We start from the raw sequence: 25,428 nt of genomic DNA, 5'->3' as shown, positions 1-25,428 counted from the left end.
CATTAATGTGGGCGATTTGTTTTAATGTCATCTCGTTAAATGTGCCTCCATCTTAAAGCACACTTGCATATGCACTGTACATACATAATACATGTGTGATGACAGCTTGTGGGAGTTCACCATGAGGCCATTTCCACTGGGCGTGTGCCAGTGAGTGGGAGAAGAAACAGTGGACATCGCTGTCCACTGGGAGTGCCCCATGTGAGGACTGACATTTCGTTTCCAGGTCACTATGGCAGTCATGAGGCTCAGGGGACTAAGGTGCAACCACCATGCTGCCATGGCTACGCAATCCCAACAGAGAGGGGACACTTGAGACTTTCTTAAGACATACCAAGGAAATTGTATGCTAATTTACACTGTTTAAAAAAAAATAAAATAAAAATCACAATTAGAGATGGTGTCATCATAAGTTAATGCACTCCCTTATAAATGTTTGCAAGTGGTTTATTTAAATACCTATGTGTAAGAATTTATTTTTTTATAATATTTGGAGGATATAAGAAAACCTGCAGATTTCATACATAGAATTTATCTCTATGTTTATTTCTCTAAATTAGTAGAAACATAAAAAGCCACTATGTTGTTTTTGGATCAGTCCTACTCATATTTAACAGAAAACATGTTTAAAAATGAAGTACTGCATCTAGTATAAGCAGGGGTTGAACCGCTGAACACCAAAATGAGCAAATAACTTGCCCGTCAACTATTACAAAAGAAAAATAGGGACCTTTAACTGACCATCATGTCTTTGTAGAAGGAAAAACAAAGATTATCTGTAGATTATTTGACTCTACCACACATGTTTAATTGTATCTGCTTACCTTGCCAATTATAGGAATATCCACAGATCCCCAAGTGTCTGCTCCCCAGTGTACCATCCCTGATGCAAAGTCCGCTGTCACTATTCCTAGGACTGGGAGACAAGGAATGGGAATACAAGTCACATGATTAAGAGTAACTTCGGTCTGTGCAATGTACTAATAAAAAGAATACACAAATTCATAAGCATGCTCTCATGTATTGCAATAAACAAAGTTAGTTCTGAAGGCCATCTTACCAATGCCTAGGATGATCTTGAAGATGTGAACAGTGGAGAAATGGAGGACGAGGAAGGAGAAGTTGATGATGAAAAGAAAGAGGCACAGAACGACACATATCCACTCCTGGAGCCGTTTACCTGGAAACACAACAGAAAGAACATATTTATACACATGTGACTTTTCATCTGAATATTGGGTGCAAAGCTTACATCTATTCCCATGCAATGTGCAAACCTCAAGAGAATTTCACAAAGATTCTGAGCATCTAGATAACACTTTGTATCCCAGGTATAGTAATCTTCACAATTTAAACTCAAAATATAAAAGTAGAGTCCAACTAACTATTATGTCTTATAAATTATGTTTCCAACTAAATGAGAGTTATTTTTAAAATGTTGGCTGTGGTTTTCTTTGTTATCTATCTATGCTGACTCACTACATAATAATAATGAATAGGATTTATTTAGTGCGTTGTGAACACTTAAATACACTTTAAAGAGCATTATTCATTCACTTCAGCACACAGCTTTCAATCACCACTTAACTGTTAGTCTATTCCTTTTTCTTTTCTATTTTCTTACTGTCCATTTAATTTTGATTTTCTGAATATTTTGGAAGCTGGGAGCAAATCCTGATTTGGCTGATCATTAAATAATACTTAGGCTTTAAAAGGCAGTTAGTTTTATTTAGTCTGTTACATTACTAAAGCCTTAGGCAGAAAACAGCATATTTTGTATCCTGTATGATTTGTATTTCCGTTCGTTTTATAAATGCTGAAAACATGTTTGTCTGCAGCCATCTGTTTATTGTTTTACAGTGTCTTATAAGCTCACGGGGATGGGCATGAATGTACAGGACACTGATATTAAAAATCAAAACTCAGTCAGTCACCCCATTACTATTCTTTCCAGAAGCAGTAAAAATATTTAACAGAATTAGAATAATTTTAATCTATCAAATATTAAAGAGATGGGTGAGGTCCAGGTCACATTTGGGAGAACTAAACCTTCTAAATTCTGGGTCAAAGGACAATCCGAGCACAGCGTCTGTGTGTGTGGTGTTAATATGTAATCAGTCAGATGAAGACAGGTGTAGCCAGGCTCTGGGGTCATGACCTCTGCTCTGTGGAGCAGTGGAGCTGACACAGCAGTGGGCCTACAGAGGCTGCTGCAGGTGGGAGCCAGGGCCAACACTCGGGTCAGCACTATCAAGTAGAGGACACAAGAGGAGGGACCCCTTTTACCAGGAGCTGGATTAGACCAGGGTCAAACTAAAAAAAAGAGAAGATTAGTGAGTCTGAATTATTGAAAACATATTACATCTGATCCAAGATGGTGAAACACAGTTGATCCTTACTTTGTATAATAACTTCCAAGTGTGGCACTGCAAGTAGAAAACATGGCATCTGATGTTTTACCCCAAATAAAAAATGTCTGATTCACCAGTGTTCTGCATATAACTCATTACTTAGCAGTCTAATGCGCTGGTGAAACTTTAATGTGTTCAGTACCTGATGTATCGCACAGCATTAGCACCCTATGAGATATTCATGACAGTTTTTTACCCGGAGAGTGCGAACCTATAGATGAGTGTGACAATGAATATGCAGCGAGTCTCACCTCAGGTGATTATGGATATTTTACTCATCAAATCTGACCTTTCACCTTTTTAAAATAGATGAATAAAAATAATACACAACTTGCAAAAGGAAAATTGTTATCCTAAACACATACTTTAACTTGATCTTGGGTCAAGAGGGGAAAAAAGCTCCTTAATCTCACCTTTAACCCACCTTGTCCTCACACATATTTTATAAATTTAATATTTTTGAAATACAGTACAAAACACAAACACATGGTAGAACTACAGGCAGCAGGAACAGCCACACCAACGGACTGTAAATGAGTAAGTCTCATGTACATCAGGTCATGTGATTCAGACACACTCACAGCTGCACTATTACTGTTAAACTGTTTAAGCACTTCACTTCCATGAGGTTCAGAAGAGCTCAGACCATAGACTCCACCGTAGCCTAGCGTACGTGCACACACACACAGCCCTGGGATCAGAACACTAAACACTGGGTTCAACTGTGCCACTGTATTAAGACACACTGAGGCCTACACAGAGGCCTGACGGCCGCACTGATGGATCTGCTAACACACTCTCACATCTCTCACACAGAGCAGGGCCGTGGAGCAGTGGGGCGGCTGTCAGGTGATGTGCGTCACTCCTTGGATCCTCTGGCTCCCTGGTGAGGCAAAGGAAACTAGGACAGGCCTCAGCAGAGCCAGCATACACACTACACAGTACACACACTACACACTGCACAGTACACAGTACACTCACTACACAGTGCACACACTACACAGAACACACACACACACTCATAAGTCCCTGTCCCTCAGGCCATGGCATTGCTGGATATCACGCACAGCTACAGACGAACACACAAACACACGATATATGTTTAAATGGACATATGCTGGAGACAGATTCACAAATGTGCATAAGTCCACTCGCTCAGTAACACTGGGGGAGTTTTAGTATTCACCAAAATGAAAGAGGTACACTTAAGGCTGGCGTAAATACACAGGGCTCAGGAGCAGCACTCATTAATATCGCTCTGACAACAACTGGCTCCCTGGCAACCTCTGTGCCATCGCTCACCCAGCAGCGCCCCCGCCTGAGCACACGCACGCGCCTCTGCACAGGGATTTAACCTGGGCGGAGTCGGGGGAGGGGAACCAGGGGTGCTAATAGGCTGAAATTAATCAACGCCGGCTGATTCGCTATCTAGGGAATGAGTGGCGGGCAGCAACACTGCAACACATCCTGAATACTAATGGCCTAATGGAGAGGGAAGATACAGAGTACACCTACAGCTCACACTGCTGTTTGCCAGGTAACAACTACATGCTCATCTCTGTCAGGTAGTCACATTAGAGCTATTTGGACCTCAGGACCTTTTTCACTTTGACAACTATAAATCTACTTTCTGCCATTAACTAAACCCCAGCTAGAGTTAAGAAAATGTCCATTACATTGTTTTAGTGGTAAGCAGAGCCCAAAGCGCAACTGATATTAGCAATAGTAACTGTTTGTATCTTTGTAAATGAAACTTGCAAGGCAGGATAGTGATGTGAGGGCTGGAGTTGGTGAAATGTATGGGGCACATGTAGCTTTAGTTACACAATGAAAATGGTTTTAACTATTAATGAAGAGCCATTTGTTCAATTCCAATCATTTTGAACCATTGAACAATCTGAACTCTCAAAACATACAAATTAGTCACACCTCCTGTTTTGCTTTCCCCCTTACTTGGCCCATGTCTTTGAGATAACCTCCATTTACAAATACTTATTCATAGTGATGGAACAACTACTGAAACATTAGGAAGCAAATCGCAGGGGGCCATGCTTTCTGAAACGGGCAGGAGGCGGCTGCGCCTCTTTATTCTCCATCTCGGTCTGTGGGTCCCCTGGCTGGCTCTCCGCAGACCGTCTTCAGATGGGACCTGGGGATCGGGGGGAGAGAGGGAGAGGTGGGTGGTAAAAGTGGGTCACATGCTCTGTGAGGATGCCGAGTGTGACAGAAACAGGGAGTTATGGGATATGAGAGTGAGAGACAAGAGGGGGAGGTGGTGGGGGAGAGGGAGGTCCAATTCCCCTGTTTGGAGAGGATCAGTCACAGGATGCTTTCCTTTCATCTGATCTCAGAGGGCCACTGAACCTGGGACACACACACACAAACGCTAACACACACACATGCTAACAAACACACACGCTAATGCAAACTCACACACCAAAACAAGACAAAACACACACCTCATGTATGTCGTTGTGAACACGCACAGCTCTGCCAGACTAACTTAATAAACCCATTACCCTGTAGATTCAATTGCAACAAAGAGCACAATGTGTGCATTCAATAACTGAGAAGCAACACAAAGGCAATGTGAGCCTTACATTCACTTACATAAAACTACAGGTTTGCAGCTATAAAATTAAAAGATCCGCTAAGTAACTTTTCTGAAGCAGTCTGCCACCTGCTGGTCTCCATGGGAATGCTATTGCTTTGTCTGGAATGTTCCACAGTATATCATTTAATTAGGATACTAACTGAGCATGTGGCATTTAAAGATTCAAGTCAAATTCAAATCAACAGTAGGGAGATGCAGAACTTGATAACATCTGGCTGACATCCAGACCAAAACATAAAGAATCCAATAGAGCAATGTATTCCTATGGACCTTGTTGCAGTGGGGCAAGACAGTAGCTAACCTTTTTTACTCATTTTAGTTACCTTAGCAACACAAAAACATCTTTGCTGTTTGTTAAATCTAATCTGAATATGAAGGAAGTTTCATTACATTTTAGATTGCAGAGCCCTAGAATCGGGGCACAATAGGACACAGAGAAGCAGTAGGATTGGGCCCTCAGTGGACAGACACACAGACGTCACACGTGTGCTTCTTTGTGTGTGTGCTTTGCCATGTAACTCTCTCCTGGGCTTTGGGCTTCTGCCATATTCATCTGCGGTTCTCATAAGGATAATTAAACACACACATACACACACAGACTCTCTCGTGCCATGGTCAAGGTCAATAGACAAATCCTGCCTAAAGGGCTCGCCTACAGCCATAGATGCACCCACAGTGTACAGTGTTGCATTGTGGGAAAGTGTGTGGACGACGCCTGTAATGTGTGTATGGGGGCACTCTTTGTTAAGCAGCGAGTCAATCTTTTATTTAGTAGAAACATTTTGGAGGAAAAATGAATATCCATATTAGCATAACACTGGTAATAAAGTCCCAACCCTGAATACTTACAAAATGGAACCCCTTATGGTTTAATTCAACTAATGTTTATTGTTCGCTTGTGCCAATTAAGCTGCATAATTACAAATGTGTAACAAAGGTGCCAGGTTTAAAAGCACCAGCCAGCAGAAAGAAAGTCATTTGGCTGGCCAGGCTAGGGCAATGACAATAAAAATCTAACTGTGGGGAGATATAGTAGTTTGGAGAAATCATTATAACAGACATACAGTATTTAACCAATCACAGTGAAGATTATTGCTTCCTTCTTAATATCAATACAAGACAATTATGTACACACTCAGACTGTATGGACATGGCTAACCCGCTAGCCATCGTTTTCCAAATAGGAAGTGAGCACTGGGGTGTTTCCGGCTCCATCAACTCTGGCTCCATTTGACTTTATACGCTTCTCTCTAACTGTTGCAGTGAGCCTCGTCATTTTAGTCTAAAAATGTTCATATTAACCAGCTCTACATGATCTTGATGTTTTTATGTCACTATTTTGTCTGTAAATAAATTTCTATTTATGAATTTTGCTCTAAATTGCTGCCATAACTGTTTCATTCTGCTTCATTTGACTGGAGGCCAATGCTATGGGTGATGTCACACTTTCTTAGTGCACTTGTTTATATTGTCTATGTGCACACATGAATCATAATAAACTGAAGTTGTGATCTCAAGAAAATTGTGAGACACATGTTTGGCAAAGGGCTAATGCTAGTAAGAATGAAAAAGCCACAAGAGAGTCAGATCGGGAGTTTTCATGAGTGCAGAGGTGATTTTTAATGTTTGTTTTACTAAGACAGCAGTGACTGTACTGTACTCTATCACAAGTGACATATAGTGACATTATAGTTAGACAGTATGTAGAGCGCAGAGGGGTGCCCCAGTGCCCTGTGTCTCTGGTGTTTAATGTGAAAGGTGCTGCTGACAGGTGCTACTGAACAGGTGAAGATCACCATCTTCCTTTAGACGGCTCACAGCTGACAACAGATCCTTCTCTCCCAACACCTGATACCTCTCACATCCTCGCAAATTCACTCTGCTACACACTGGAGAAAGATACAGCTCTGGCTAAACAGGCCACTGTCTGAGAATAAAGAACAATGTGAGATGTAACAAGAGGAAGCTGCACAAAAACAATAGTCATTTGTTAAAAAACACACACACACACACAGAACCTAATACCTATTTTTTTGTTATCACACAAATTACACAAACTAAAACAACCAAAATATAACCTATGACAGTGGTTCTGGGGGTAGACCAGTAGTCCCCCAACCCGCAGATCGGAAGATCAATTCCTGCTCGGGCCAAGTTCTCTTCACCCACATTGTAGTGTGCGTGAACGATTGGTGGTGGTCGGAGGGCGTAGATTGGCAGCGTCACTTCTGTCAGTCTGCCCCTGGGCAGCTGTGGCTACAATAGTGTTTTACCACCATCGAGTGTGGAATGAATGAATAAGTATTGTTAGTAGTAGAGTAGTGAGTTGCGAGGCTTTAACAAGCCTGTAAAGCACATTACAATTTTATTATCATTTAAAATATTTAAACTAACAAAAGAAAAAAAAAAGTTTGCTTCTGTTGCATATTGTTTTACCCAAGTGACCAAGCAAGTAAGAATTTCATTGCCCAGTTATATATACTTCTCTATTTCTTTCAATCAGTCTAAAATAGTCATGCAAATCATAAAAAATAAGTTCAGGAAAAAACAAGCCTAGTGTGAGAAGTTTGCACCATTATAAGGGTTTTGTTTGTCGATTTTATCAGGCCAGAGCCAGAAGAATACTTAAGAGTTGAGCACTTAATCAGGATGGTGGCTCTATACATAGGGGCTGACTGAGCACCCTGTGAAGACTAAATGTGTGTTAATGTTGTTTTAAGACTGCAGATGTCCAAAAGGATTGTAAATGAATGTGAGCTGAGGAGGGGGCCGTCAGCCAACCATGGCACTTCAGACATATGGGCGTCCACAGAGAGGCGAGGGGTGTGCAGAGACATGTCCAGCTGTTTGTCCATCCTCTCTCTGCCCTAATGAGCCCATGTTTGGCCTATGGAGCATCGCCAACGCCTCATCTAACTTCTCCAAACTCTAACAAGCCAAACGGCTATTTAGATTTACCTCCCGTCGCCAAAGAACCGGACCCAAACAACTAAGCACATAACAGCACGCCGCTCCCTTAAATGGACACTTTGACATTTGGATTTTTTTCCTGTTTATTTTTCCTGAACAGACACTTGTCAGCATGTGGGGGGAACATTTCTGTTTTTAAGTTTCTATAAAATGGTGTGGCTGCATTGTTAGTGTTGTTGAGCATGTCTTGCACTTGCAGCCTGCTGTGCCCTTTGGCTGAAATGAGAGAAAGCTTCTGAAAAAGTCTTTTGGAGATTTACCTGGAGACAGTCGCGACCACATGTGACGCTCCTTCTATGATTACAGCCATAAGACCCACACCCTCACTGTGAGCCTGGTGCTTCCACAACACACAGGGAGGGGGCGCTCTGCTTTGTGTCATGTGACTGTAAGTGACCACTGCTTTGGTCTGTTGTCAGGAGGATATCAGCAGGATACCCTGTTTCATGACAATGGCTTAAGACCAAACAAATGGATCATATTTACTGACAAATAACTTTTGATTTTATATCTTAAAGTTCTAAAGTAGGTAGGATGTATGTCAAAAGAAAATTCAATTCAGTCAACTGAATGAAACTGTAAGCAAAAAAGTTAGTTCCAGTGCAGCTAACTCCTCCCTTCAGATACATAGAAGGCAGATATAAGGCAGTGTCCAGTAACCTGACCAGAACTGAAGAAGCCGCTTGGATGAGGAGTGAATCATCTTTAACCACTTGACAGAATTGAATTTTCTTTTGATATTAAAGTTCTAAAATAAATATACAGAATGTGTCATCTCATTGCATTCACTGTAGCATTTGCATTGTAAAAAATGTCCATGTGACATGTTTAATGCCAACATCTCATGTAGGTGTCTGTGTAATCAATCAGTCATTCAGGTAGGATCTATAGAAAAATTCAATTCTGGTCAGATTGCTCATGAAGGGAGGAGCTACTGAAACAAAAATGAACACACACACACTTGTTCACACATCTGGCCCCCAATCTTAGCACTAGTGCTAGCATTAAGGAGGGGGCATGTCCAGGCCGGGCTGTACTTCGCTGCTGGAGGATGGAGTGGGATGGTACAAGTACGGTGACCGCATCTGAACCAATCTGTGACCGCTGTAGCATTTAAAATCACTGCCAGTGTGGGTAATGTTTGCAATCTGTAAGCAAAGAGGGGTGTGTGGAAAATTATATATGGTTACAGTAAAACAGCTCCGGAGCCCCACAACGCAAGTACACACCACTAGAGGCATCAGGAATATAGAATTTTGCATGGGCCATGACAGAAGAGGCTGCATTTGTGTTCCGAACACTTTGCATACATGTACGCCCCTCTCAAGCATGCGCACCCCTGTAAGCCCGTGCACACGCACACACGTCAACCTTTTATAGTTTTCTTTACGTTCTTCATTTCGTTTGCCTCCCATTACACAGCTGACCAGTGTCTATCTCCTCATCCCACAGTAGACCCGCTGACCACTGCTCTCCCCCACGTCTCTGACCTGAGGTATGAGTTTTCACCGTTGCTACTGCTGACCGCTCACATTCTTGTCTCACCGGTGTCCACTGCATTTTGTCCCACACAGGTGGATGCCTCGCTGATTATGGAATACGTTTATTGTCATCTAAATGTTCCTGATGTTCGCTTTGCGCACAGACATGGATTAAATCATTATCACACGACCTGCATTTGCCCGACACAAGTGACTGATATGCGCCATGCACGTACAGAGCAGGATGTGCAGGTGTTTGTACAGAGCAGTGCTCATGTGCAATGTACGTCGCTTGAGCCGCTGTACAAAGCTCTACTGACCACTGCTGCAAAGAGAGCAGTGTATATGAGAAGCACATCCTCTCTGCTGTCACAGCCCTGAGCTGTCAGTGAATGCAGGCACTGATCCCTGTCACCGTCCGCTCCACGGCTCTGTGCAGTTTTCCTACGGTTCTGAAGGTAACCTACCTATTTGAGACTAACTTTATAAACTAATCAAAGTGGCAGAATGGGAAAAATTTGGTCACAAAATTAAATAGATATGATGACAGGAAGGACACAAGGATGTGAGGAAATCAGACATGGCAGCATTAGAACTGCAGACAGGGTAAGAAAACACACTTTAGGACATCGCTTTAAATGGCCTCATGTGAATGAGCAGCTTTTATACAGATCCAGATCAAACCCAACTATAGAGCAGTGCTGAGCCGATACAGGAAGTGGGCGAGGGGCTGTGCTCTGCTGCAGGAGGGCATCTGGACAGCACACGAACATCCCGCAGGGAAAACAAACATGTTATGTTATGTAGCATTTATCATCCCAGTATATTTCCAAATAAAAGAAACATTGAGCATGTTACACATTTTTCTATGGACTAATTTAATACTTATTTTTACGATTATGGCATATGTGGGAAATTATGTGGTGGGCCATGCTAAATTCACCTAACATTATGGACTTTAGAATGACAACAGGGTGGAAAAACACGTGTGATATCCATAGGTCTACATAACATGTTTTTCTTGCCATAAAGAATATGTTTTTCTGGACTTTGAGTGCCACGAAGCAGCAAAACTGACATATGTGGACCCCGTGGCATGTTCCCACCCATGATAAGGTGTACTGGGTCAGCAGTATTGTTCATTTTCTTGCTGTATATGCTAAATCAACAAGTTAATGTTTTGTCAAGATGTAGTATAAAGCTACCCCTGATTTTGAGTTGGTCATTGAGGTGTCGTTCCGGGGTGACAGTTGTACATGGTAATCAACTTGAATCCTCTCAATGGAAAATGACGAAATAAAGTGGCCTGTTCTCTCGGATTCTCCATCTCTCGTGCTTCTTTTTAGGACACGCATGGAACCTTCCGAAAAAACCCACACATACCACGCCCTCAGTCTGCTCCACTCCACCTGATATTCAGCCACCTCTTGTTTAAAGTCCCATGCCCTATGCTTGCACTAGTGCTAAGATTGAGGGCAACATCGGGCCCTAAGTGTGAACTGTGCCGGAGTCATATTAGCATAATTACTAAACATCTCTCAAGTTGACAGAATTCAATTTTTCTTTTGCTAAACATCACGTAGGAACAAGACAGGAGTATGATTTTATTTTCAGTAATCACATGTTATTATAGTGCTATAGGCGGGGATAGTGGGTAGGTGAAAACTGATATTTTCAGACCCCTCAAGCCTTATTGCAGGAAAATACAGGATCACTCAAAACATGCATGAATCAATTAATACAACTTTGAGTAAGCTAATGATGAGGCAACACAAGAGTAAATATAAAATTTGAAAGCTTTTTAAAAATGTATTTATTTCCTCTGTTTGCTACTAATATGAGACAGTTTAAAGTTCATGAGTTAATCTGACCTACGTCCTCTTTAATTTGATAATTTTCTATCATGCCACAAATGCTTTGACCTTTTTTGTATTATGTTTGTTGGTAAAAGGCAAAACATCAATGACAAATACAAAAAGCACAAATTACTGTATATATAAATAAACAAAAAATCAGCAGTTTCCAGTATCAGATTTGTCAGAGGTGCAGAGGGAGGCTGTTCAACTGAGCCCTGTAGACTCTCAGAGACACAGGATAAAGACCCAAATACATGTGATCCTCTTATCCATCACTCAACATAACAGCAGCAATCTAACACTTAGTGACAGAGCTTAGGCTGTCTGTCTGTGCGGCTCTCAGACACTTTACGCTTGTGATTTAGATACTTGTTTATTTGTTTATTTCTTGGTCTCTTTGGTCTTCTTGTCAGAGCAGACCAGGTACATTATCAGACAGCATTAACACAGAAACCATCTAGTGGTGTTATGTGAGAACAGAACAGGGTCAGGCTGGTCAGTCTAATTACAAATTTGAACTTCAACCAGTTCCTCTCATGGACTTTCATTCACAACTTTTTAAAAGGCAAACAAAGTCTAAAACATGTGTGTGTTAGTGTGTGCGTGTGTGTGTGTTAGTGTGTGTGCGTGTGTGTGAGCGTGTGTGCATGTGTGTGCATGTGTGTGTGAATATGCGTGCTGAAACAAGAGTGTTGAACAGAAGATTAAACACAGATAGAAGCAGAGCTTCCCTCTAATGTGATGGCACTGAATAAAAACAACATCCCAATTACATTAATGGTGAAGGTGACACCTTCTCTTAGTCTAAAAATAAACACCAGAGGGTTTGTTAGCAGTCACACTGCCAGACACTTCAGAGATGTTGTCATACAGGTAAAGACAACAACAAAGTGAAATTATAACTTATTTGGACCATCTTCCCTATTTTTGTACATAAAAAGTCACAACATGTGTGTCCAGAGGCAATTAAGATGTTCAGTGAAGTGCAAAGGAGGGCAGATGGTGAGGATGCACAGTCCACACACAACTGGCCAAACAGACAGGTTTAGACCAAAAGTCCAGTTTACGTCTGTCTCCAGTGACTCATCAAACCTTTAAAAGATGGATAACCAAAAAGAAACTGAACAAGTCTCCAATAAAGGTCCAGGGCAGTGCAAGGCCTTGGCCTTGGCCTTATTTGGTCCACACTGTAATGTATTTTTGTAGTAGTAGTAGTAGTAGTAGTAGTAGTAGTAGTAGTAGTAGTAGTTGTAGCTTTTTAAGCTGTTTTATTTTTTAAACTAAGATGTACAACACAGGAGGGAGATCTTCAAACTTTACTCCATACTTGTTTAGATATTCTGTATCAAATAGAACAACTGAAGGCTGACATTTGAACATAATGGATACTTGTTAACTTATCCTTGGTCAAACAAGGTCAAATACTGAATGTTACTGTGGTATGTGGAACTAATATAGGGACTGACTTACAGAACTGATGGAACTGGAACGTAAATAAACAGTCTAAAATATCCCAGAAGGCTTAAAGAGAACAGCCTAAACAGTCTAAAAGAGAGGCAGGCTTTGACATAACAATTATACAACTTACATCAACAGCCTAAGGCCAGCCTGTAACCTGCCCTCCTCAACACACTGTGAAATATCGCAGTAATAGTCTAGCACAGCTGACTTTCTGCTACTTTCTGCCTTGATGTGTAATGATCATACTCTATGCAAAGGACAATGTTGCTCCCTAACCTGGGTAGTAAAACTGTAGCCTGTGTAGTGAACATAATGAGCTGTGGGCAGCAGCATGATGCTAGCGCCATCCTTCACCTTTGAGCATCCCTCATGTCGCACTGGAGCCCCGCACACTGGAGCCCCGCACACTGGAGCCCCGCACACTGGAGCCCCGCACACTGGAGCCCCGCACACTGGAGCCCCGCACACTGGAGCCCCGCACACTGGAGCCCCGCACACTGGAGCCCCGCACACTGCGCCTCCTCCGCACTGACTAAACACACGCTCTTTGACACGGTTGTTAACACGGCGCTTACCAGGCGAGTACAGCGTCGCTAGCTGTCGGGCCCCGGCGTGCTGAGGACCCCATCGAGGTGCCGCGCTGCGTGCAGCCGCCCCATGCTCGTTGCCGTTCGGATCCTCCTCCGCCATAGACCGGTGCCTGATGTCGGTCTCGGAGAGAAGCGACGCCGCCATGACTCGTTCCGCTGGCCGCCCTGCTGCGCCCGCTTTGGCTTTAGCTGGTAGACATCAATTATACATGGAGCCGGTGCTGAAATGCAGGGCTCGGTGCTTGTCCTGGCCTGTGGAGGACGTGTGATCAGCGGACAGAGAAGGACCGAGGAGCAGATGATGCTAGCTAGGATGCACCCGGAAATCCATGCAAAGCGCTGCTGACACACAGACCTATTTACTGGTTAAAGCAACACTGCACCTGCTGCACCCGCTATTACACAATTATCATGGAGCTGTCTTACGTATTTGACCAGAGAAGTCAAACTTAAGGTTGAATCACACAGACTATGGGTTGAGTTGTCAATTTGTTCAGTCTGCGGGTTTGGATGATAAAACACAGCTTAAGAAAGAAACATTCATCATTAGGATGGTTTGAATGACCTTGAGGGAGAAGAATGAAACTATATCCACAGCCTTCTTAAATAAAATAAAATTAATGTCATATAAAGATTGCACAAGAGCATGCGTGTAATTTTAAACACTTTTAATAGATGCATTATCAGTAGCCTATAACATCAGGCTACATCAACACATCACCTACAAATAAACTTGAAACATGACCCTTTTGGATTGGTTCATCGTATTGTTTGGGGTTAAATCAATAAAATAAACACACACTGGCACTGCTGATCTTGTACTGTAGATATTGTTAGACACTCATAGGCCTCCTTGCTCCTCCTGGCACTCACCCTCTAAACACTTCTCTGCTCCTCCTGCTAAGCTCCTGTCTGAAAAAAAAGATAGACATTAAATGGGTATTAAAGCTGAACCTGGATTGCCAGGGCCTTAACCTGCAGCAACACATGCAAGCTTTCTCATTCTTAGTATGTAGACAGGCAGTGCTTCATGTGAGCTGCAGAGGCTGCACTAGCACTGGTGCACTTAGCTGTAGATGCTGGGGTTTAAGTAGGCAAGGCAAGTTTATTTGTATTGCACAATTTGTACACAAAGTAATTCAAAGTGCTTTACAGAATAAGAAATACATTAAAATAAATAATAATGAAGATTAAAATTAAAAAAGAGAGACATAAATTGGAGAGAAGAGTGCGGAATGAAAACCTTTCAGTTATATGCACAGTTAAACAGAAATGTTTTGAGCCTGGATTTAAACAGCGTCACAGAAGAGTCTGTTTCACATGTTCAGGAAGACTGTTCCAGGTTTTAGCTGCATGAACCTGAAACGCTGACTCCCCTTGTTTAGTCCTGACTCTGGGCACCAGCAGGAGGCCGGTCCCTGAGGTCCTCAGAGTGCGAGAAGGTTCATATGACACTAACATGTCACAGATGTACTTTGGTGCTTGGCCATGGAGAGACTTGTACACAAGCAGAGCTGTTTTAAAGTCTATTCTCTGAGGCACAGGAAGCCAGTGCAGAGACCTGAGCACAGGACTTATGTGCTCGTACTTCCTAGTTCGAGTAAGGACCCGAGCTGCAGCGTTCTGGATGTTCTGGATGTTCTGGATGTTCTGCAGCGTCTCACAGCTCGTTTTGAGAGACCAGTGAACAGACCATTACAGTAGTCTAACCTACTGGACACAAACGCATGGATAAGTTTCTCCAAGTCTGCTTTAGACAGTAAACCTTTGATTTTTGCTATGTTTTTTAGATGGTAAAAGGCTGCAGATGTTATTGATTTGATGTGGCTGTTAAAGTTCAAGTCTGAGTCCATTATTACCCCTAGATTTCTTGCCTGATTTGAAGGTTTTAGAGCGAGAGACTGGAGGTGACTGCTGACACTGTCCCTTTGTTTCTGTGGACCAAACACTATGACTTCAGTCTTGTCAGAGTTTAGCTGGAGAAAGTTGTTTTGCATCCACACACTGATCTGTTGGATGCAGTGACCAAGTGACTCCACTGGTCCATAGTCTCCTGCTGCCAGAGAGACGTAGATCTGAGTGTCATCTGCATAATTGTGGTACGACACGTTATTGCTGCTTATTAACTGGCCTAATGGCAGCATGTAGAGATTGAACAACAGGGGGCCCAGGATTGACCCCTGAGGCACCCCACAGGTCAGGGCCATGTGATCTGAGACACAGTTTCCAATTTCAACAAAATACTTCCTGTCTTCTAGATAGGACTTGAACCAGTTTAGTACAGTACCAGAGATGCCCACCCAGTCCTCTAGTCTCTGTAAGAGGATCCCATGATCGACAGTGTCAAAAGCAGCACTCAGATCTAACAGGATCAAGACTGAGACTTTGCCTGCATCAGTGTTCAGGCGGATGTCATTTGTCACCTTGATAAGAGCAGTCTCAGTGCTGCTGTGGTGGGCTCTAAAACCTGACTGGAAAACATTAAAGGAGTTGTTCATTTGGAGAAAGTTCGTAAGCTGTTGGTAAACAGCTTTTTCAAGGACTTTGCCAAAAAACGGCAGATTTGAGATGGGTCAGAAATTGTTCAGTACTGTGGCATCAAGACTGCTCTTCTTTAGTTAGTCTTTAGCTTAATGACCGCAGTTTTCAACGCGTTTGGGAATGTTCCAGATTGAAGTGACATGTTCACTATGTGAGTGAGTGGTGAAAGTAAACTGTTGAGGACGGACTTTAGAAATCTAGTGGGTAACATGTCCAGGCAGCAGGTAGATGAACTCAGACTGGTAACGATCTCTAAAACAGTTTTGTCAGTTACAGGTGCAAAGTGATTCAGCTCTAAGTGTCTCTGTGGCTGCATGCTTGTTATTTGTGTTGTGGAATTGATGGCATTTTTGATGCCCTGAACTTTGTCATTAAAGAAAACTGCAAACTCATTACATTTAGATGTGGAAATTAGTTCTAGTGGCAGTGGAGCTGGAGGGTTTGTTAATCTGTTCACTGTTGCAAACAGGACACGAGAGTTGTTACTGCAATTACCAATAATGTCCGAAAAATACTTCTCTCTTGTTTTATTCAAAGTGTAGTTGTACATATGCATTGTTCCTCTGTAAATCTCATAATGAACCTGGAGGTTTGACTTGCGCCATTTCCGCTCAGCCTTCCGGCACTCCCTTTTCTGTGCTTTGACTGAGTCATCATTCCTCCATGGAGCTTTTTGCCTTTCTTTAACCATTTTAACCTTTATCGGGGCGATGGCATCCAGAACATTCAAAACACTCAAAGTCACAGAGTTCAACACATCATCAACATTAGAACATGAGGCAATTTCAAAATGTATCATTTCCATGAACAGTGCACCTGTGTTATCATTTATGTGTCTTCTTCGAACAACTGTAGGAGCAGCCATTGGTTTGGGAATAACAGACAGGTCAAAGAAGACACAGAAATGATCAGACAGAGCAACATCAACCACATTGACATTTGAAATATTTACACCCTTTGTAATGAGCAGGTCCAGAGTGTGCCCTCTGTTGTGAGTGGGCTCACTGACATGCTGAGTCAGACCAAAAGTTTCAAGGACAACACTAAGCTCTTTGGCATTTTTGTCACACACATTATCCACATGTACATTAAAATCACCTGTAATGACTAAACCATCAAAGTCTGTGCAAACAACTGAAAGCATCTCAGTAAAATCATCAATAAAACTTTGACAGTGCTGAGGAGGTTTGTATATGACTATGTAGAGTATGGACGGTGATTGTTTTAGCTCCATTTTGAAGGAAACATACTCAAATGATGAAAACACCCCAAATGACAACCTGTGTGTAACCAAATGATCTCTAAAAAATGCACACACTCCTCCACCCTTTTTATTTGCTCGTGTTTCAGATTCAAATTTGAAGTTGGGAGGGGTTGATTCCACTAGCACTGCACGACCTGTGTTTTTGTCAAGCCATGTTTCAGTTAAAAACATAAAGTCAAGATTAAAAGAAGAAATAAAATCATGAATTAGAAATGATTTGTTACATAAAGATCTGACATTGAGCACAGCAAGTTTCTGATTAGTTTCAGTAGGACTGGATGTTATCTTCTTACAGGGAATGTGAACTAAATTTCTCTGATTAGACAGTCTAACTGTCCTTCTTTTAATCTGTCTATGTGTTGTAACTGGAGATATAGCTCCATCGCAGGGCCCCAGCCTGATATTACCTTTATCATGACTGTATGTCCTGGGACAGCAGAGGCCCTGTGCGTCCTAGCTCTTGGTGATAACAGCTCTGGGGAAAGGTGGGGGAGGGCGAGCAGGGGAGAGTTTGGGTGAGTGACCAGGTGAGGAGGGCTGAGGAGGTGGAATACGGGGAGGTTTGGGTGAGGGACCAGGTAAGGCCCGAGGAGGTGGAGTAGGGGGAGGTTTGGGTGAAAAATTAGAGGGGAGAGCTGAGAGAGTCTCTGGTGGTGAAACAGGCACAGTTTTGTATGGGGGAGAGTTCAACATAGTTGATTATGTTATGCAGTGGTGGTGCTGTCAATGGTGCTGACGTGTTGGCTGGTTCTCTGTTATGTGCAGCAGGGATGCTTCTCCCATTTCTCTTTTCTCTCACTGGATGCACAGGACCCTGTCCAGGCCGGTGCCTCAGAGCGTGGAGGAGGTTTTCCGTCAACATTCTCACTCCACCTCTGCTTAGGTGTGGGCCATTTCCCTCAAACAGGTCCTTCCGTTTCCAAAAAAGATCAAAGTTCTCAATGTAGTGCAATCCTCTGGCCGCACACACGTTCAGCAGCCACGTGTTCAGCTGAAACAGTCGGGTAAATTTGTTCCTGTTCCTTAGGTCTATGTTGGGAAGAGGTCCACTGATAAATGTCTTAACCTCCACTTTATTAAGCTCCTCGAATAATTTAGTGAAATCCCTTTTCAAGACTTCACTCTGTTCCATTCTGATGTCCACTGCACCCACATGCACAATCAGCTGTTTAACCCCTTGGTGTGTTGACAAAACTTTTGGCAGGAGTTTTGTTATCTCAGAAACAGTGTACGTCGGGTAGCAGCATGTTAGGATTCTTCTGTGACTCACACCACTGATAGCCCCGTCTCCTAGCAGCAACGTATCTCTGACCTTGACGTTTGGCACAGATTCCCGGTATGCCTGCACTCTTTTGCCAACTTTATTGTTCTTGTTTTGTGATGACAGTACATTATCTGTTTGTACGTTAACATCAGTCTGTGACAGTGGTGAAAATCTGTTTGTTAGCTTTATTGTGGGTGATATAATGATATTAGCATTGTCTTTTATCACTCGCTGCGCTGGCTTAGCATTTTGGTCTGTACCAAGTTTTAGAAAAGACACAGTATCACTCAGGTTTAAGTTGAAAGAATTTTCACCCTCTTCTCTGGAAGTAACTGCAGGTTGCTCTCCACTGGAAGTAGTGACCATTCAGATCAGAGAGTCATTTTCGGTTTAAACCAGCAGGATTTAAGGTAGCCCCAAACTCATGTGAATCTTATTCTGCTTTCTGATTGGATAGTCATCTTGAGAACCAGCCAAGTTATAAAGAGGACAAATTTATATGGATGTATTTGTGTTTCAAAATGGTCTTGTCACATCAGACTGGATCTGCTGGCTCACACCCACTTATTATAGCACCACTATTGATGAATCAAATTGTCTTGTCTTGGTTTTAATGTAAAATAGACCAGCTCATAATAATTTTTTTTGTTTGTTTTGTTTTGTATTGTTTTGTTTTGTTTTTTGAGCTAATATTCTCCTCAGATGACCTTAAACCAAATCAGGCTGACCTGACCCTGACTTTTCAGTTAGAAACACTAACATGCTTGGCTTCAGAAGCCTGCAGCACTTCAGAGACACACATCAAAATTGGATGTGGACCTTGTTATTTCCATAGACTGTTTAAAGTATATTATATATAGGGGTGTCAAATTATCGCGTTAATTGCGATTAATTAATTACAGTCATATTTAGCGCGTTATGTTTTTTAATCGCGTTAATCTCATTTTTAATCTCTAACTTTACTGTTTCTGTATGCGAGTTGCTTTATTATAAAACCAGTTTTTATGTGTTGTTGGGACAACAACACACACACACACACAAAAAAACACATTTATAATTTTTTTTATTTCGGTAATTCCACTCATTGCTGGAAACCCACACAAAACGCGCGCAGTAAGAGCGATGTAAACGTCATGTTAACGTTGGCGGCGTCAGTCGCACAATGGATGAAGTCAAAGAGCCAGTAGAACAGAGTCAGCAGTGCACAGGTAAAAACACATTCGTGTCTTGGAAATTATTCTCCCGACGTGAAATATAAAAGAAAATAACAAATATAAAATCGCCTACAACTTAAATGTCACTGGTGAAAACAACCTACATAGGCTCATGATGTCTGCACTACTGTCCTATAGTGACCTGCCACATGAGGGGACACACACAAACACACACAACACACACCTTCATCATCGTCATTAACCTGAGAACGCGCGGACCACGTTTCCTTCCGTAGTTACTGCGCGGACACCGACGTGCTCCCGTGAGCCGCGTGTGGATCGTGTTTTCTAGCGTACACTGCGTAAACCGCGCTTCCTCCTGTGCGCCCTCTAAACCAGAACTAACACCAAGACTAAAACCAGGACTAATCCAGTCCAGGACTAAACCAGGACTAAACCAGTCCAGGACTAAACCAGGACTGAACCAGAACTAAAACCAGAACTAAACCAGGTCTAAAACCAGGTCTAAACCAGGACTAAACCAGGACTAAACCAGGACTAAACCAGAACTAAACCAGAACTAAAACCAGAACTAAAACCAGGTCTAAACCAGGAATAAACCAGGACTAAACCAGAACTAAAACCAGAACTAAAACCAGGACTAAACCAGGACTAAACCAGAACTAACACCAGGACTAAAACAGGATTAATCCATTCCAGGACTAAACTAGGACTAAAGCAGGTCTAAACCAGGACTAAAACAAGGACTAAAACCAGTGATCTCATATATAAAGCATTTCTCTATCAATAATATTTTTAATATGGTTAAGGAAAGACTGGACTTTTTATTGTCTTTAAGTAGACAAAAGTTATTATGTTCAGATTTCCTCGTCTTTGCTACTTTACAGCAAACAGTTTCTTATTCATGGAGACTTGGGCTCAACAGACAATTTGGAGAGATTTGTTAAACAATAAATGACTTTATAAAGTCACTTTTTTTAATCTATATCAGTCTTTTGATCTGCCACAATAATGTAATAATGAATTTAAATGAAAATACCTCAAATTGAAGGCTTTTCTCAGCAATTTTTAGGTGAGATTAAAATTAGATTAATTAGATTAATTAATTACAGATCATAATTAATTAATCTCTCAATTTTTTTTAATCGCATGACAGCACTAATTATATATATATATATATATATATATATATATATATATATATATATATATATATATATATATATATATATATATATATATATATATATATATATATATTTATATTTATATTTATATTTATATATATATATATATGGTTATTTCTCAAAAAAGCTTCATAGATAAACTTGTACTTACTGTAGTGTAGTATAGACCTTTAATGTATGTTAAATGCCATGTTAAGAACCTTATTTAGAGAACATGGCCCATATGGCCTACTGTTATGACAGCAGTACCTGAGAAAGCCATAATATAAATGGTAAATGGTCACATTTATATGTAGTGCTTTTCCACCCTCAAGGCATTCTAAGTGCGGTACATCAAGGAACCACTCACCCACACACACACCAGTGTACGCAGACACAAGTGTCTTGACCAAGGACACAACAACAGCATTTATCTGTGGGAGCTGGAATTGCACTGCCAACTTGTAGGTCAGTAGATCTTATCGCTCTCCCAGTGATGACTATGTAGAGAGTAGGATTCGAACCACCAACCTTCGGATCAGTAGACAAACTACCAACTGAACTGTAGTTCCCTCTAAATAAAGTGTCAAAATAAAAGGGCCATCAACAGAGGAGTATTTTAATGTTTCAAATAAATGCACTGCACACCAAAGCTGTTGTTTTGTCAAGTATTTATTTGTTTTATCTTTCGTCTGTACTAGATTATTGCAATCTGGTTAATTCACATTTAAAAAGCAGTCATTGACCAGACGCACTGAAAACTGAAGATACTCATTTTTACAATAATCCGTATAGGCCCCATAGAGACTGGAAAACCCAATCCAAAAATGAAACATCTGTATGATTTTCTGCTCTTTATTTTGATTTCTTTTTTCATAGTAATTACAAAAAGGAAAAATATATATAGTAATCATAAAAAGGAGTTTCAGGGAAAAAGAACTGAAGAATACAAGTGGCAAACGATCACAACACAGCACAAGTACCTACTTACAAAGAAATGAATGGTATCAATTTAAACAAAAGATAAACTGGAGAAAAGAAAGTCTATGAGGCTGAATACAAGAAGCAACAGAGAGACGGAAAGTGAAGCCTCTACAATATAAAACCAATTCTCAAAAAAAGACTTCTCTTGCTTTTTTCATTTTACATTTGATAACAAAATAAAACAGATAACCTGGGAGGGGAGAGAGGGTGATGGTAGGGGGCGAGGTGGTGGGACAATAAAAAATACTGCACGTACAATACCTTTTTAACTCCTTTCTCTCTCTTTCATCTGGCTTGCACTGGTTTGCTCACCCACTTTTGCTTTTTCTTTATTTAATAGCATATCCCATTAATATTCCTTTCCCCGCTGCTCCTAATAGCCGCACCCAGTGGTGCGATCGTTACAGTTTTACATGTGAGTAGCAAATGACACTTTGATTGGCTGTGATGTGGAGATGGGGGTCCCCTGCCGGCCGCGGGTCGGGGGCCCTGGGCTGAGCCGAGAGATCCTGCCAGGCCCCGGTCTCACTGCGCGTGCTGACTCAGCGTGTGGTTCTGCAGGAGACAGACAGGGAGAACACATGAGGAGAGCAATAATGGGCTTTCCACTCGCCCCCCACCCAATAATAGAACAGAACACAAGTGAAACACAACTGCCTCCCACAGAAGCACCAGGCCCGCGCACTTTACACACAACACACTGACGAAGAACAGAGGAAGAGGAGGCACAGATACCACACAGACGAACACATACTTAATACACAACACAATGATGAAGAACAGAGGAAGAGGAGGCACAGAGACCACACAAATGAACACACACTTAACACACAACACACTGATGAAGAACAGAGGAAGAAGAGGCACGTACACTTTACACACAACACACTCATATGAAGAACAGAGGAGGTGGAGGCACAGACACCAAACAGATGAATGCAGACTGAGCTCCATGTCGTGTTAAATGTGCCCGTGTTGTAGAGCAGAAGGTGCACTTGGAAATGTAGAAAAGGAAGAGGATGAAGCAGGGATGACAATGGACTATGAAGTTATCAGGCTCTGAACTCCATGTCACTACAATGACAACAAGTTTCCACATCTGACTGAAGTCATCTCATAGTATTTATTCATAGTGGAGAAGCCTTTTTGTTTATCCAGACGTGTGAAAGCCCTGTGTCTTTTGATACTGCGATTAATATTTTACAGACAGCGTCTCCATACCTCAGAGACGCATACACTCATGCTCTCTGAAGGCATCAATGCACTTCACATCAATGCATAATCACAATGCAAAAACACCTTTTTTTATATAAATTAACATTCAAAACAGCAGTAGTATGGAGCTCAAAGGGAGACTGGTATTGCAATCTCTCTAGGTATAAACTAAAGGAACATTAGTATGCAGGAATAAAGAAGCAGGCAGACTTCAGTATACAGTTTGCTTAACTCCTGGCTCATGCTATCGCAACATCTGCATGGTTTCAACGAGGAGGCAATCTTCAGATGTTTCAGGGACCTACAGTACAGAAGATTCAGGATTCATACAATGCTTCTTGCAGCTTTCATTACTTTTCAACTTGAGTTTTAAAAATAACAATCAAAGAACATTTGCATGAAAAACATGAAAACATGCTGTCTACACATTTGGTAGTAGTAATCTGAATTGTTTGTTTCAGATGATGTGTAAGATTAGGAATATACCAGAGTGGGAATGTGTTTTCCCTATAGACAAGCTTTGGCCACAGAATTCCCAGTGCCCCCTGTGCCCCTTGCCACCACTAAAAGCAGCTTTCTCAGATTAATCACCCTCACTCTCAGATAGTATGGAATATGGAGGGAAAAACGGGACAAAAAAGAACAGTGGATGGTGAAATAAAAAAGGAGGGGATAGGGGGATGAACGGAGAGCAGGGAGGGGATTATACGTGCTTTGGGCTCGATAAATACTTATTTGTCATTCTGCGGGCCTTATCTTGCGGTCCATGTTTGGGTTGATCCGGTCTGAGAGTGTGGGTTTGTCACTTGGATTCACAGGGCCAGTGAGTCCAGGGAAAAGACAGAGGACTCAACACCAAACAGGGCTAAACCAATACAAGAGAACACGGCCACAAGAACAAGTGTGTGAGTGTGTCTTTGCGCGCGTGTGTGTGTCTTTGTGTGTCTGTGAGCCTCCAGAGTGGAAGGACAGCAGTCGTTGGGGAGTGCTGACCCCATTATAACAGAGAACCCTTCATTCTTTCACCACTGCTGCTTCTCACATGTCTGGCAGAGAGCAAAAAGTGATCTAAAAGTGTAACGTGTAAGATGAGTTTTTAAAGGACCCATATAACGCTATTTTGTGATCTAAGTTATAATGTTAAATTCTCATCACAAAGATACTCAGAGTGGTGTTTTGTTTCATTCACACATGTTTAACACACAGACCCTGCATATTTAGGCTGAGGCTACGTTTATATGATGACGGTCTGAACAGAAGACGCAAAAGTGGCGTTGAGTCTTCACTTTTTATTAAGTGTTTAGACGAGCGTGACGGTGATGCAAAAGTGTGTGGAATTCGATTGGGTACGCATGCCAGGCGGCTAGGTGGTGATGCTAGGTGGTGATGTATGTGACGTAAACGTGTATGTGGGTAGATCTGACCAGAGTTTTGCGTCTTGGGTCGTGCAGATGGAAAAGCTATGGCAGAGCGTATTCAACTTTTCCACTCTGGAGGGTGGGTTCAGATTTTTGCATTTTTAAGCCCCAAAAACATTGTCACTGTCTAAACAAAAGGCACTTGCTCTAAAATATTTTGTCGTTTTTACCCGCAAGCATTCTCATGTAAACAGGCCCTAAGTTCTTCTCTCAAACGGAAAACACTTCCACCTTGTGATGTCATGTCACAATACAAGAAGTGCTCTACTGTGTTTTTAAACGTCAAACATCTTCACGAGAATCATTTGGATATTAGCTGAAACATAACCTGAAGTTAGCTGTCAACTTGAAAACTACTGCTTCATGACACCATTTGACAACATTTGAGCTTTGGAGATGTAGACAGACTAATAATAAAGAATTATTCAAACAAATTAATGAAACAAAACACAACTCCAAGTAAGTTTTTGATGAGGTAACAACATACTAACATGGCTTAAAGCTCACAAGAATCAACTGTGTATGATATTGGCCCTTTAAAGATATAAAAGATTGTATTTAGTGATCAAAAATTAAGTTTGTCCTCCAAGGAGACCATGTAAGTCAATGTAATGTCTTCAAGAACATTGAAATACAACATTAATGTGTGCGTGGGTGTATGTTGTCCAATTATAACTCATATTTAAATATTTTCATTGGCTCAGCATCAGCATCACTATGACTCAGATGCCCATTCATCTTTGCATACATCAAACTGCACTTGACTTGAGCACCAGCAGAGGGCAGCCTCACTCCTCTTTAGACGCTGTTGTGAATGGAGCATCTCGCGCTCATACATGTCCACTCGCACAGGTCTGGCCCTCGTCATTACTCCCTCGTGCTCCTGTGTGATCTTTGGTGTTGGGGTCACATGTCAGCGTTTAGAAATGCCAATGGAGGGAAACTCGCACTTCCTGCTATAACAAAAGACCTGGAACTAACACAGGAAAAGAGTATGTGCGCTTTTGCCTTTGGTTCA

The 25,428-nt window shown here is 41.8% G+C and overlaps 2 protein-coding genes across 4 annotated transcripts in view; both read right to left on the bottom strand.

The window, feature by feature from the left end:
• si:ch211-212o1.2 (uncharacterized protein LOC492735 homolog) overlaps window positions 1-13,710 on the bottom strand; it is a 52,178-nt gene extending 38,468 nt beyond the window's left edge. For both annotated transcript variants that reach the window (XM_055155953.1, XM_020935048.2), the window contains exons 1-3: window positions 13,369-13,710; window positions 1,061-1,180; window positions 825-916 (exon numbers count right to left, since the gene is read on the bottom strand). In XM_055155953.1, the coding sequence (XP_055011928.1) occupies window positions 825-916; window positions 1,061-1,180; window positions 13,369-13,528 (372 nt within the window). In that variant the 5' untranslated portion in view covers window positions 13,529-13,710. The remainder of the gene's footprint in view (window positions 1-824; window positions 917-1,060; window positions 1,181-13,368) is intronic.
• A 7,774-nt stretch (window positions 13,711-21,484) lies between these two features.
• Window positions 21,485-25,428, bottom strand: part of znf423 (zinc finger protein 423) — a 140,443-nt gene continuing 136,499 nt past the window's right edge. For both annotated transcript variants that reach the window (XM_055155832.1, XM_055155833.1), the window contains exon 21: window positions 21,485-22,332. In XM_055155832.1, the coding sequence (XP_055011807.1) occupies window positions 22,303-22,332 (30 nt within the window). In that variant the 3' untranslated portion in view covers window positions 21,485-22,302. The remainder of the gene's footprint in view (window positions 22,333-25,428) is intronic.

This window comes from Boleophthalmus pectinirostris, unplaced genomic scaffold, assembly GCF_026225935.1.
Source record: "Boleophthalmus pectinirostris isolate CB_2022bp ecotype Guang Dong unplaced genomic scaffold, ASM2622593v1 HiC_scaffold_2, whole genome shotgun sequence".
NCBI lineage: Eukaryota > Metazoa > Chordata > Actinopteri > Gobiiformes > Gobiidae > Boleophthalmus > Boleophthalmus pectinirostris.
This window is presented reverse-complemented; position numbering and strand designations above follow the sequence as displayed.